This window comes from Drosophila navojoa, chromosome 4, assembly GCF_054131105.1.
Source record: "Drosophila navojoa isolate 15081-1374.11 chromosome 4, UAZ_NAV_1.0, whole genome shotgun sequence".
Taxonomy (NCBI): Eukaryota; Metazoa; Arthropoda; class Insecta; order Diptera; family Drosophilidae; genus Drosophila; species Drosophila navojoa.
In genome coordinates, this window is record NC_142892.1 from 2,247,501 (window position 1) to 2,263,139 (window position 15,639).

The 15,639-nt window shown below is 40.4% G+C and overlaps 2 protein-coding genes across 3 annotated transcripts in view; one reads left to right on the forward strand and one right to left on the reverse strand.

The window, feature by feature from the left end:
* Positions 1–15,639, reverse strand: part of LOC108651147 (elongation factor-like GTPase 1) — a 90,089-nt gene that overhangs the window by 69,127 nt on the left and 5,323 nt on the right. The window lies entirely within an intron of this gene.
* The window catches only part of dsx-c73A (doublesex cognate 73A), a 35,042-nt gene that overhangs the window by 17,533 nt on the left and 1,870 nt on the right, over positions 1–15,639 (forward strand). Inside the window, exons 2-4 of one of the 2 annotated variants that reach the window (XM_018100598.3) lie at positions 12,633–12,781; positions 13,036–13,114; positions 15,332–15,482. In XM_018100598.3, coding sequence (XP_017956087.2) covers positions 12,633–12,781; positions 13,036–13,114; positions 15,332–15,482 — 379 coding nt within the window. The remainder of the gene's footprint in view (positions 1–12,632; positions 12,782–13,035; positions 13,115–15,331; positions 15,483–15,639) is intronic. The other variant, XM_089259456.1, reaches the window with a different exon arrangement.

Below are 15,639 nucleotides of genomic sequence, written 5' to 3' on the forward strand. Positions count from 1 at the left end.
TCCCTGTCTCTTCTTCATCTTGATATTCAGCGTCTTGTTGGTCTTTGGAAAAGCCATGCGAAAAACAGTGAAGCGCAACGCGCGAAAAACAAAAGAAGTCGGAAAGCAAATGCCACAGGCGCTACACAGCCAAAGCCAGCCAAAGAAGATAAATCTAAAGAAAGTCCAATAAAGAAAGTGTTGGCCCGAAGGCCCCCTTAACAGACGCAGAACTACATATTATAATGCCAGGCATAGCTCAGCGAATGCCAAAAAGACAAAAGACAGCCGACAACAGCAATAATTAGGCGCAACAAATTAAAGGCAACGACGCGTCGTTGTTGCAGTCGACGCTTCATTGAATTCCGCGGCGACTTCTTCCACAGATCAGAAAAAAAATATGAAAAAAAAATACAAATATAATCATGCAACATGTAGAAAGTTTTGATGGCTTATTTAAATGCGAATTGGCAGTTGTATTAACTGATTTTTTGTTGCTATTATTATAATTATAATTATGTTCATTTTCATTTCATTTTCATTTTGTTAAACTTCTGTTGGACTAATTTCGCTTTCTTTTACATTTGCAGGTAAGACACACCCCCTTTTACAAGCTCATCCATTGACCGCAAGCTTTGTACGTGAAAGATTTCAAACAAATCTTTACAAATCATTTGAACAAGCGCGGCAGCCGGCACCGGCTCTGCAATGTTTGTTGTGCGTATTAGCGTTGAGGGACAACAGCAACAACAACAACAGCAACAATGTAAACATTTTGACCATTTGCGGTTAGGTGGCGTCGGGGTGGTCAAAGACTTTGTGCTTTGTGAGGTAAACGACCAGGTAAGCGACCCGTTAGCTCGCTGGCATGCCATAGCGAAGCACTTAAGTGAATTTTGTCTTTCGAATTATGAGTGGCTTGATTGCGAAACGGGCTCAAAAACAAAAGTTGAGCTACAGCTCAAAGAAAATAAACAACAACTGAAAAAACTTTCAATCGAAAAACCACAAGAACCCAAAAGTAATTTCAAATGAAAGAATTTGAGGTGGTTTAACTCATTTTAAATAATATCGGAAAGCAAAGAAATGTCTTTCATGTGAACGAAAGAAAAAGTAACCTTCGATAACATATCGATAACAACTGGTAGAGTTTGAAATTCAAGGCAAAGGTAAGACATGCATCATTCTTCAGCACTACAAGTAAATGATACAACAAATTAGCTCATAGCATTACTTAATGAATGCTAATAATCTAAATAAATCCGTTGTATAACACGATTAATCGATTATTAAAACTGCCAAGGCGTAACTAACGAGATGAAACGATTATAGGCGCCGCTTAATCAATGGCAAGAGCTTTATAAAAATCGATCAATTTTGCCCAACACCTCTCCATTACCATCAACAGTTGCAGCATAAATCATGTCTGGAACTGCAATTGGTTCGTAATCAAAGTGAAAGATAACAAAATTCCGACAATAAATTGAAGAACTAATCGAGTGCAAGTCGTGATTGAGAAGAGTAAACAAAACAGCATTGATTGCAATCCATGCATTGCTGCTCCAAAACTCTGAATGCCCCCAGCTAAAATAATTAAGCCGCTCATTAAAAGGCGCATCCGTTCCATGGGCAGCGGGCATTGGATGTCTTTTCGAAAAAGTTGACCCAGCAAGCAAATGCATCATTGCTCGTTAAAAATCATATAATGCGCGCCCATATAAACTCATTAAAAGTTCAACAAACTCGACGGAGCAGCCGAAACAACTGTTAACAGTGCCCAAGGCGGGGGGAGCGGCTGACCAGGGGAAATGGTAGGTCTAAACTAGAACAATAAACTCGGCCAGAGGCAACAGCAACAGCAACAGAAACAGCACCAACAACAGCAACAGCAATAAGTAATAAGTACTAAGCATAAAGAAAAATATTACGGCACTGCGCATTAAACACGAAAGCAGCTCGGACAACAGCAATAACAACAACAACAGCAACAGCAACATCTAGAATAACAACAGCAATAGCAGCATCAGCATCAGCTACAACGGCTACAACAATTAAGAGCTTATGACAAGTCACAAAAATAGCTCGAAGCGACAGGCATTAGAAACAAATTAGAACAAATTAGTATAGATTGCTGCTGCAGCTGCAACAATTGCTACCAGCATTGCAGCAGCAGCAACATTTATGACAAGACTCCTAAAATCACTATGAGCATTCGAAACAAATTAGAACAAATTAGAATTGTTTAAGGTAGCAGCAACAGCTGCTCAAATAAACAACAGCAGCAGCAACAGCAGCAGCAACAGCAACAGCAGCAGCAACAACTAGCAAATTATAGGAATTCAATGTTTCCAAATGTAACAGCAACTGACTGTAGTTAGAGCAGCAACAGCAACAGCTGCTGCAACAACAACAGCAGCAACATCAGATGCCGCAACATGTTTGAAAGGCTAACTAACAACATAGCTCTGGGAGACGGGCATTGCTATCGAATTAGAGCACATTAGAATTGCTGAATTGCTCATGCAACAGCAACAACTTGTAGGAGGCATGCAGCAGCAGCAACACATGGCAGAAGCAGCAAACAGAAGCAGCAACAGTTATGAAAACTATCCAAAATGAGCTCTAAGCCCCAAAGAGCTCAAGCAGCAAATTTCATCAAGAGCGACAACAGCAGCAACAGATTGCAGGAGCAGCAGTAACAGCCGTAGCAACATACTATCAATAGCAACAAAATGTGATGCACTAAGCAACAAATTGAAATAACTAAATATTATTCAACACATCAGCAACAGTAACATCTCACAGCAACCGCAACAATAGTTGCAGCAGCAGCAACCATTTGAGCAGCGACAGCACCAACATTCGAGAGACAGGCATGAGAAACAAATTAGAATGAATAGAGCGACAGCAACAGTTTACAGCAACACTTTTACCACAACAGCAACATTTCGAGCACAACAACAAATAGCAGCAGCAACATCAAGAATATCAACAGTGACAGCAACAGCATTTCAGAGAGGAGCATTAGAAACAAATTGGAGTGAATAAATGTGTTAAAACAGCAACAGCAACAGCAACAGCTCATAGCAACAATTGCAGCAGCAGCAACAACATGTTGCACTTGCATTTGACACATTAAACGCTTGCCACGTTTCTTCCTCTTTTCTATTTGGCCTGCAACAATTATGAACACGAGTTGCATGGAATGTTGCTGCTGCTGCTGCTGCTCTTGCTGCTGTTGTTGTTGTTGTTGCCACATGTGGGATTATTCAATTTTTGTTGCCAACGCCGCCTGCAAAATAATGTAATTGCTGTGCATGTGCACAGCAGCCCACCAGCCTCCGCCCGCTCCTGCTGCCACCCCTCCCTCTTACTCCTCCTCCTCCTACCCCTTTTACACCTGTGCGCGCCAGCCACTGCAACGCTTTGATGCAATCTACGACGCTTACGAAGCAAACATTGGGCGAGTTTTTTTTTTTATGAGACGCGTTACACTTATATCATAGAAAATTGTTGCTGTTGTTGCTGCCTTTATTGCTTCTGCTGTTGCTGCAACATGGCCAGGATGGCGAGTTGACTTGACCATGGCCTCGCTGCTGCGTCGGCCCATCCGGCTTTGTTTGTTGTTTGACAAGTTATGCGCGGCACAAAAAAATTGTTATATATATATAAAGTCATATAGATATACCCATATACATATATATGTGTATATGGAGAAAATGTAACACCGCCCAAGATGGATATCAGTTACGCATGCGCAAAGACAGCGACAGCGACAGCAACTGCTGCAACTGAAGATGGCAGTGTGGTAATGGCATGAGCAGCAGACGCAGTCGCTGCTGTCCCTGATGACGCCGATGTCGTGTTGTTTGTTTTTTAGAAGACACTGTTGCCAATGGGCACAATTGGAGCAAATGGACTGTGGACCTTTAAAGCCGAGACGAAGCAGCGCTAAGAATTCTTAACTGAATTGCCCAACATATAAATCAGCTAAGGATGGTTTATTTGCCCTTAGTTATATATTTGCTATACACTCGCATACCTTAATATATATGAGGCTGGTCATAACTACGCTAGCCATAGTTGTTATCGAAAGGGTTTTTGATGTACAATAGACTATTTCTTATCGTCTTTTCTTATAGAAAATGTATGATATTGTGATCCTTCATTTTTTCTCATATATAAGAAACTAAACTGAAGAGGTATGAGTTGACCAATACCACTATATGATATAAAATGTATACATATATAAGACTGTCATAGACTAACGTCATAGACCAATATTTCAGACATTTTCAAGCATTCACCACAGTAAATTTGTCGTATAGCTGTCTAGCTGTTTGATATATAGGTATTTAAGAGAATTGTTAGACTTCTTTTATATCAAACCTTTTGCAAAAGAAAGACTCTATAAACTTATTTGCAAATATATCTTTAGAAATTACAACGATTTTGAAACATATATAAAGCAGAGCAACATGTTTTGAGCAACAATCAGAATGGCAATATCAATTTCTCCACGGATGGATTTCAAAAGACTCAAAACACGCTTATAAATTCCTAGTATTAGAGATATCTTAATATATATAATCATCTATAACAATTTAAAAACTCCATTCAGGCTAATTTTAAAAAAAAACTGCTTGAAAAGAATAGCTTGATAGTTAGTGAGATATGATAGTAAACAAGTAAGAAAGCTCTAGTCGAGACTGCTCGACTACGAGATCCCCTGAACCCTACAAGCAACTGATATTTCAATAATAATTAGCAAACACACACGCACACACACACACACACACATACAAACAAACACACGCATATACACACACTCACATATACAGGCGATTGCGCTTTGGTTGCGCTGCAGTGTTGGCAATATTAGGAGAAATTATTTGTTGAATAATTTAATTTCTAGACGTACGATCGTAATGAAACTTTCAGAACGTATTCATATTGTTTAAATGTATGTGTATACCGAAGCACAAGTCTCTAGTATTTGATATACGACTTTTACAAAGATTAGGGTGAGGGGGTGGATTTAGGGGTGGGGGGTAAATTTTAACAAAAACCGAAATTGTATAAAATATATCTTTATATACATTTTAAATTTGGAGACTGTAGCTTGAAAGATGTAGGAGATATAATTATTTAAGTGATCTTCGATAAGGTTTTTTATCGATAAAAAAATATCGGAATGAGTTATCGCTTTTTAGTGATAAACTCGATCTGCGCGTGATATATACGGACATTTTAAAAAAAAGTTGAAGTCTCTAGCTCTTATATCTTCGGAAATCGACGCGTTCATACATACGGACGGACGGACGGACGGACGGACGGACGGACGGACGGACGGACGGACAGACAGACGGACAGGGCCAAATCGACTCAGTTTGTCGTCCTGATCAAGAATATATATACTTTGTGGGGTCTGCCACGCCTCCTTCTGCCTGTTACATACTTTTAACAAAACCATTATACCCTGATTTCCCATTTTCAATGGGTTCAGGGTATAAAAATCGTAGCTAAGCTGCATAAAAGTTATTTTAGAAAGCTTTGGAGCTAGTATTATAAACAAAATATCAAACACCGAAGCCAGTTTATAGCTAAAAAGACATTAAGAAACTTTGGCTAAAGAATGAACTGATAGAAAATCCAAAGAAATTTATACAAAGCATCAACAATAACCTTGGCTCTACGACTGCTGTGTGGTGTCTCAGAGTCAGAGTCAGAGTCAGACCGACTCTGGCTGCTCTCTGGCTATAGCTTTCAACTCTGAACTTTATGGTATAGTAACGGATGCAGCAAATGCTGGCCATCACCTGGCGAATTTATTGAACCTTCTTTGTAATTACGCCCCGCGGGCAAAAGCAATTTCTTCTTCGGTGAGTCTCGAGCGGAGTTCAAGAAAAATACATTTTTTTTTTGCTTATAAACTGCGCTATGGATGCTGCTTGATGCTGGCTCGGCTGGCAGATGGCTATCAATGGCCAGCAAACCGGAAAAAGCGTTCAACAAACAACGTCAGCAGCAGCAGCAACAGCAGCAACATTGAAGGCAAATAAACAAACAAATGAATTGCGTGGATTTGCATGAGAAACTACAGTTAACAACATAACAAGCGAACAACAACTGCAAGCTCAAGTGAAATGTTTGTGTTTAACAACAACAACAACAACAACAGCAACTGACAGTAGTCAAATCTTCAGATTTTCGGTAGCTTTTGGCCCACCAACAGCAGCAACAGCAGCAACAACAATAGCCGGCGGCAACATCGTGAGCCGACAATCCACTTGAAATTTCACGCTCTTTAAATAACAACAACAATAAGCTGACAAGAACCAGCAAGCAGCAATTAAATAAAGCATTCACAACACACACACACACACACATGTTCACACACATACTATTTACAACAAAATTTCATTTTCACTTAACGCATCAAATTAAATAACAAATAAAAAGCCCTCGAGAGCAAAGCAAAGCAACAACAACAACAACAAATTCGGTATAAGTAAGAGTGCTCTAGGCGGCTATGCACGACTAGCAAATGCCCTAAGCAAATGCTGAGATGAACAACGAGGGTTATTGGAAAAGTTGTTGAGCCAAAAAAATATATATAGTAATTGATGTTATTTATAATGCGAATTTTAAGTGTTTAAGTTTTTGAATTTATTTATTTATTGATTAGAATCTAGAGATATTTTTAGGAATTCTTCAATCTATATATATAACCTATATTATATATGCATATTATACCTTCTATAATACCTGTTGCTGACACACGCCCAACGATTTACCTTAGGGTATAACAAATCACACACAAACAATGCGCAACACACACACACACACACTCTCACACACACACACACACACATAATGACAACTAATTTTCTGTTCTTTTACACCATAAACAACCCACAACACAGCAGGGGAACAGAGCCCCTGGCAAGGTGGGGGAGGGGGCAGAGGCCAAAGCGGATGTTGGGGGCGTGTGCCTCAACTGTAAGCGCTGTGACTTTCACGTAATTAAATCAAATCTCAAATGAAAATGAAAATGAAATGAAAATTATTTATTAATTGCGCGCCAGCTACACAGAAAGTCACTTCAGTAACGGCCAAGTGGGCAGAGTGGGCGTGGCAGTAAACCTCCACAACTATAGAGCATTTGCATTGAAACTGAACAGCTTTTGGCTTTCAGGGTGCGCATTTGAATAATAGCAAGTGATTTGCATCTGAGAGTGAGAAAGTGAGAGAGAGAGAGAGAGAGAGGGAGAACGAGAGAGATGCAAAGATAAGCCAGCCTCTCCCAGCCCCTCCATTGCGGCCTTAAGCCCTCAGTTATTGTAACTACAAGCTGTCAGCTAAATGCGCTTAGCATTAGCTCCTAACACACACACACACACACAAACAACACAACAACTGCTGTCGCTCATTAAAAATAAATTTCCTGCTGCTGGCATAAATCAAGCGGGCAGAAAAGTGGAAAAGAAGAGAAAATCTAAGGAAAGTGGAAATTATGCGCTAGGCTGCTAAACGTTTAGGACTTGGACTTGGGGCATAAATTTACCAGCAATTGACTAAGTGCATTAGCTTTTAGGCTAATGAATTACAGCTAGCCGAGGCTTATCGATACTTTTCGGGCTCGAGTTCATGGCGATAACAGCATTAATTTGAGTCTATAGATCAAATCATGTTACACAAATAATTAATAATGATAGAAGGGAAAGTATTTGCCAACAGAAATGTTTGGCAAGGCCACATACTAAAGTTAATCGATAAGTTTGCAATCGATAATTAGGCATAGCTTTAAAAATAGCTAAAACACGTTTCGTGCCATAGACGAGAGAACATTTGACTAGAGTAGACTTAGAAATAGCAAAGTCTCATATGAAATACATTATGATCGATATATGCGCTATCGATAACAAGTAAAAATCAAGATCAAATATAGCGAGAAATGTTTGAATTATATATAATATTATAAAAGACTTATATCAGGTAGCTAACTTATATAAAATAACTAAACAGCTATCGATTAATCGATTACATATTGCAGTTGCAGTTGCAGCTGAACTCAAAGTTGAGTAAAACCCCAAATCAATCACAGTACGCCCAGGGGCCTAGTTCAATCAAAGTAATCAAAGAACTTTCGCTGCTGCTATTTGCTTGCTGCAAATATGCGAAATCACACATACGCCGCGTTGCACACCGTCGATAAATTAGGTGTCAAAGTTGTAGCAAACAGTTTCGGCGTTTAATTGACGCTGCAGCGCGAACTAAACAAACCTTGGGCAACAACAACAGCTGTGACACCTGTAACTCCCTGGCACCATCTCCTCCTCCCCGCCCACTCAGCTGGCCCCCTGCAACAGGCAGAAAAGTAAAATCAACAGCAGCAAAAGAAATCAGCGGAAATGTCACTTTCTTTTCAATCAAAACGCAATTCATGCCACTCGAAATGCATCAACGGCGAAAATGCTACAAAAGGTCGTGCCACTTCATGAGGCGCAGCACTCGAGAGAGAGAAAGAGAGAGAGAGAGCGCGAGAGAAATATATAAAACGAAAAGGTAGAAACACGATTTCCAACTGTGCAGAGGCTGTGGGTGTTTTGCTACACTCTGAACTCTAACCCGTGTGCCAATAAAAATTAAACTACAGCAAAAAGCAAAAACAACAACAACAACAAACCAAGCGACGCTTTAATTTGCATTTCGTGGAAAATTCTTTAGCGAAAAGATAAAAAAACAAAAGAAACACAACAGCAGAAAATATAAGCGAAGCTCCGCAAACCCCACCTGTTGCCAGCTGCCTGCCCAGTTGCCAGTTGCTTGTCCAAAACAACATGGTAAATATTTAAAAATGTACTTAGGCCAAAGTGAAAGAGACAGGCAGCCAGGCAGTCAGCCAACGAGACAGGCAACAAGCCAGAGTTAGAGTTAGAGCCAGAGCCAGAGCTGGAGTCAAAGCCAAAGCCTCGATGGCCCTGCAACAACAATTGAGGCAGGCGAGCGAGCGAGCGTTGAGGCGACAGATGTGACAAACAGCTGACTGCACTAACATCAACAACAACAACAACAGCAACAACAACAACACTGACTCAGTGCAAGACTCAATAATGCTTAGCCAGTTAGCCAGAGCGAAAGGAAGAGACAAAAATGTTTCGAGGCTTCAGGCCAAATGCAAATGATTGGCATGGGAAGCGCAATTTCAAGAGAGCTAAAGAGGCGACTAAGCTAAAAAGAAGTTAAGCTCAATTATGTGCTAAGTAGCAAGGAGCTAGTAACAACAACAAAAGCAACAACAACACTAACAACAACAACTACAAGTTGCAATTAGTTAGGAAAATTGCCAACAAACTTCGAGTGAGAGTTGAGCTTGGAGCTTGCACAAGCAAAGGCCAATTGACAATGACAGCCAACATGGCGTATGAGTCATGCGAGGCGCGCTTGATTTGTTAAACAAGCTGAAGCTGGAGCGGGAGCTGAAGCTGGAGATGTCTTTGTTATGGCAAGAGAGATGCTAGCTGGAGCTTATGAAAGTATGAAGTATGAAGTATTTGGACATTATGAACAATATTTTCACTTGAGGAACAGATTTTGTTTTTGGGTATGCGACTCAAGCTGTCAGTATTTGGACTGTGGGTTGGCTCGTCAGCAATCAGTTAAGCAGTGCATCAGTCATAATATAGATAGATATACATACCTAAAAGGCGTTTTGAAAATGAGGTAAACTAATTCAAATTACGAAATTCATTTCTCTGGCTAACAGAGTTGGAATTTGGTGCTATTGTTTAAACATTCCCTCAAGCAGGATACGAGTTAGGCCACAATCATAAATCAGCAATCAATGAATCTTCTATCAGTTTCAATCAGAATATATTTTCTATATATATTCTTTACAAGAACAAAAACTAGCGAAAAATCTTCAAAGTTTCAGCTAAACATCAATCAGTCAATCCATTAATTGGCATACACACTACCCGAAATTCGATGATAGGCACTCAGTTTTCCTGGTTTACTTTTGAGTACTATGCATAATGGAATAGTTTTTTGTTTTTTTATTGCCTGTATATTAACATTTTAAACGATAAATCAAGCCAATCTACTCAATCCAAGCCGTTAGACTTTAAGCCTTTCGTCAATTCCTCAAGAAGGCAATAAATCAAACATTCGAAAAGCAATTCCAGTATAATGCAATAGACTTCGGCTTTAGGCTGCTTTGAGCATTAAGCTGCCTGCTAAAGACTTAGCTTTGATGTTCACTCATTAGTTAGTCAATAATTTAGCAAATGTTGAGCACAAAAGGATTTTCAATAGTAAAACTAATCTTTCTGAGTCTCCAAATGGGAGCTTAAAGTCAAATAGTCTATATATTAAAACGGATAGGAAATAATCTCTGCCAATTCACTTTATAGGCTATCGAAATTGTCAACCTATCAATCAAACAATCAATTAGCCCAGCTATTTATACACACGCAGCTATATCTAAAAACTTTACTCACGTTTTTTTCTCTTAGTTCAACTTACTTTCTGCAACTGCTCTTAGTAAACTTTTTTTCCGGGAACTTCATTAAATAATTGCTTCACCTCCTAAGGAGAGGTGAATCTCTTTACTTTTGCCCATCGTGGCAAGACCTTGCTGCAATCATGGCACAATTTAACTGGCATTCGCCTCAACATTCCTCAAGGCATTCAGCGCAAATTAATTATTGTATTTAGTTATTATTCATTTGCCGCAGCAAACAGAAAGGGAAAACAAAGGGCAGCAAAAACTTGAAAATGAATCGATGCAGAACTTGCAGAAATTGGGCTAAAACAATATGCGAAAGTAGTTCGGAAAAAGCATTTTGATAGCCAAACAAAAGTCATATGGAAATGAGAGTGCTCCCTTGTACCCTACATCACTCGGCGAGAATATATACATTCGTATATATATATATATATTTAGAAAGTTTTCAACATGGAAAAGTTGGCACAGGGAAATGGCTGGCATTTATGGAAAGGAAGTGACGGGGCTTGAACTCAAAGCTGAAGCTCTCAGCTCACAGCTCACAGTTCTCAGCTCTCAGTTCTCACTTCTCAGCTCTTAGTTCTGAGCACAAATTACCAAGTAAATACAAAGCCGAGGTGCGTTTAGAAGTTACCAAGGGCAGAGCATACCTTGCTGCCCCTCTGGTTTTTCTTACTGCATCAATTTCTTAATAACTATTCTTTATTTTTTTCTCGCGCTGCTTCCGCTTGGCAGTTGCAGTGCCCGAGGAGTGTGTGGGGCGGCAGGGGGAGCAGCGCCCCATGTTGCACTCAAGCAATTTGTGGCATTATGTGAGGGTCTCGTTTGCCATTAACCCGCTGTGGTGCAGCTATTTTATATGCAGAAGTGCCACACAGTCCGTGGCCGAGTGCGAGTCCGAGTCCGAGTCCGAGTCCAGCTGAAGATTGGCATAGCATCTTGAGTTGCTTATTTTCTACTTCTTCTTTGCTTTTATTTAACCGTTTTCAATTTAAGCTTGGACCTTGTCTGCTGTTATTAAAAAACTGTTTGCGTCAATTTCACACACACACACACTCAGACAAACACTCGCATACACTTGGTGTTGGCTCATGGCAAGTCAACGAGCCAAACAAGCTGCAAACCAAGCAAATATTTGCAGCTGACAAGCACAGTGAAACGTAGACAAGCCCACGCCTGAATCTCCAACTAATCGCATTGCAACTGCAGTTTAATTAGTAAGTCTTTTGGCCACAACAGATTATCTGTTTGTATACAGAAAAGTGACTGATATATGACTGACTGATTGACTGACTGACTGCCTGCTTGATGAAAAGATTGGCACAGAATTCAAACTTTGAAAAGTTGAGATGATATGAAAAACTTTCAGAAAAGTTTCTTGAATGAATTTTGTTAAAGTTAAACTAGATCTCAAATAGGTTTATATGTAACTCGAATATTCTGTTCATACTCTTTTTAATAATTAATAACTTTCTTCTGCTTAAACATTCTGTTAAGTAATAAATAAACAGGGCAACATTGAAATTGGGCAACACCCTGTGCTGCATTGCTGATGCAAGCAGTAGGAATTTAACAGCTAAGCTTAGTTAACATTGCCGCTTGACCAAAAACCACGAGTCGCAGGCTCAAATCCAGTGACAAACATATTTAGCTTACATGCTCTGCTGTTAACATGCTGTTAAAATAGAGGAATGCTGTAAATATGCCCAGACACCCTGTGCTGAGTAACTGATGCAAACACATAGACTTAACACCCAAGCATTGCTGATAACAGCAGATCGCTGGTTCAAGTCCAGCTGCTGCCATTTTGCTTTACCATGCTGTTAATTATAACAGAGCGCACTTAGCACTCGCCGCACTGTGCGCGAAAGCCCAGGTTCAAACCCCACGGAAGTTATAAAATATATGTGTGTGCAAAAAACGTTTTTTTTTTTTTCAAATTAAGATTGACAAGCTGCTTTTATTAAAATATAAAATAATACAGCTCTTGTTAAGCAATAAGCAAGCAGTAAAAGCAAACAGATTAAAACGAATCGTTCAAAAAATTTCCCAACGTTTTATGCCCTTCAGCCAATACATTGTACTTATATAGCTGCCCAGCTCGACGCCTTTTCATTTATTTCCTTTCTAACTCTATTTGCAGAAGACAGCGACAGCGAAGCCCACCAAATATCATTATTATCCACACAATCAACACATCTATCTGCTGCCCGAATGCGCCATCCAGCAGGTCTGCAATGCGGTCTATGTCCGTCTCAACTATACCCAGCCGCTCTGCGCCTGTCCATCAAGGTGAGCGAAAAACTAAAACTAAAAGAAATGAAGCCCAGCCCAACCCATGGCTAACCAACCGTAATGCCCCCCAAGCTAGCTCAGCTGGTCGTCCCAGGTTGCGCCCAACTGCGAATCGTCGTCCATCCAATTGTGGGGGAGGGAACGGGGGGCGCTCGAGTTGGTATTGGGAAGTTGGGGGATTGCTAGACAGACAGCTGCTAAACACTAAGCCCAATCTGTCTTTTTTCGCTTTTTTTTCTCTCTCTCCTTAGATATCGTGATCCCTGCTCGGCCAGCCTCAACGAAGATGATCAGCACACCACCAAATTGGTCGGTGATAATAAGAAGAAGGTAAGTTCTGCCATCTAAGCAGTGGGGGAGCGTGCTAAGCAAGCCAAATACACTGAGCGAAACACACAAATCAATTGAAATTGAAATTTGCTTAAAGAGCGCCGAGGTAATTTGAGTTGTCTAAAAGAAATTTCAATGGAAATCTGAAATCGAACAAAAAGGAAAACAGAAACTCATTTTGCAAATTCAGATCCCAACTCTAGCAATTTGGTAAATCGGATTTATTTTCTTAATGATCTCAGCTCTGGTTTATCTCACCATCAAAATACGTAGCTAATTTTTTATGGCTTTTTAAGTTCTCAGAGTCAGAGTTGATTTATTCGTTTGCCCTTTCTGAATGGGCTAACTCTGGCATAATTACTAGGCTTTCATATCGTCAGCGATCAGCGATTATTTTGCTCAGTGCATGGCAATTCGTATAAGTAATTGCTATCAATGATAGATCATGTGGCTGGGCACGACTGGAACTGCTTTTATAGATTCTTGTTTCAAGATTTCCTGGAAGGATCTGCCAATGGGCTAACAAGTTCCCAGTTTCCCACAAACACCAACCACCCGCTGCAAAAATGTGAGTGTGTGGTGCAATTAGTGGTGCAGCGGTGCATAATTGAGTTATAAATGCTGCGAGCTGCGAGCTGCCACTATAAATTTGCCATAAATGTAATAATAATAAAAAGTTTTTAATAGTTTAATGAGCGGGATCGTCAATGTGGGCTGCGGCTAATTGTGTGCGGCCGAGTACCGTTAAATGCCACACTTGCTGTGCTGCATATCTTGCCGGAACTGTACCACTAGCAAAATTATGAAAATGCGTTTAAAAAGCTGACAACGGACTGCGGACAGCGGACAGCGGACAGCGGACAACGGACTGCGAGTAGGCAGAAGCTTAGCTAGAAAAACTGGCACAACTGGCAGGCCACATTAACCTGAATGGCAGCCAATTGGCAGCCAATGGAGCGGGCGAAAGGAAATGCCAGCCAGCCAGCCAGCCAGCAGCATGCAAAGAGCGCCGCAAGTCAATCAAATTATTGACAGCAAACAGCAACAGCTAGTAAGAGTGATCTAGTATGAACAGATTGACCAAAAGATACTCTAACTAAAAGAACTAGAAGCCAGCTATCAAGAAAAACTTTTAACTATTGTCTAGCTAGGCATTACAGAAAATCTCATAGCAAATTTGATAGCTCTAGCTTTCATAGCTCTCGAGATCTGTTCAAAATGCCAAGCTCTAAATTCAATATATAAATATTTTAAATACCAAAAGCTACAGATTTTATAGTTTGCAAGGTAGTACGAGCTATGTTAAAGGTTTAGCCTGGTCTCGTCTAGGCTTACAGGAGTTAGAGATTAGTTAAAAGAGTAAAATATAACTTATCTAATTATAGAAACGGTCACATTTTACTTGTCTAATTCTTGAGTAATGGCAATATGTGAGCCTAGTCTTAAAACCATATTAATGGATATTCAGAAATTTGAAGTAGTTCTGAGATGCATATCAAAGATATTTCAGATTAGGTTAGATCTTTTACACTAGATGTTCAAGAAAAGAAACATTCTCATAACTATAGCATAAGCTATAGTAATGCCAATATACCCATTACTCGAACATCTTATATTGGCTATCAATCGAACAACAACAACAACAACAGTAGCCCAATTGTAACACGGAAAATCTGTTAAAAGGACAATCATGGCAATGGCAGTCAATTGAATGGGAGTTCAGGCATTGCATGAGATCAACTGCCAAAGCAATTGGCTTTAGCGATTTCGGACAAGCTTTATGGCTAATGTGGCACACAGGCAGCACAGCACAGACAACGCCCTGGGCTCAGAGCTCACTTGCTCAGCCAACGGTGGCTGCTTTGGATGGATTACACAGCTAGAGATACAGTTTTGCACTTTGCCAGTCAGTCAGCCAGCCTTTGGGTTGCATGTTAACTTTCAATTTGAGCCACGATCAGTGAATATCAATAGGGAGCGGTTTTAGCGGGCTGCACTGCAACTTTCTTCGGCTAGCCCTGTGGGCCAGCCAATCTAAAACAGACGCCGCCAAGTGAATGTCTAATTGCAGCACTCATGCACTCGACTCCTTTTAGCCAGCCATTAGGCATGTCTAGACGGCCTGAAAACGGTATTCATTACACTAATCAAAACTCTTCCTCTCGCTCTCTTCCTTTCTGTCTCACTTCCTGTCCCTCTCCCACTCCCGCTCAACAGGCAATTACGCTGGCCAAAACGTGCGAGGCAACAACTGAGATGCGCGAATGCCGTTCACCCAAGGATTGGTCCCTGTTGGCGCTGCAAAACACACGCACTGGCAAATCGCACTATCTTGTCATATGCCGCTGCCCGGATCACTTCAAAATGGGTAAGTAAACACAGCAGCCAGCAGACGACGGCTTCAGAATCGTCTGGTACAAGCAATTAAGAGTCTAGTCTAGAGCTAATCGAGTAGAGACTTTGTGAGAACTTAGTTATAACCACAAGTTCCCTACCTGAGGCTTTACATCTTTAGTTAATTAAGA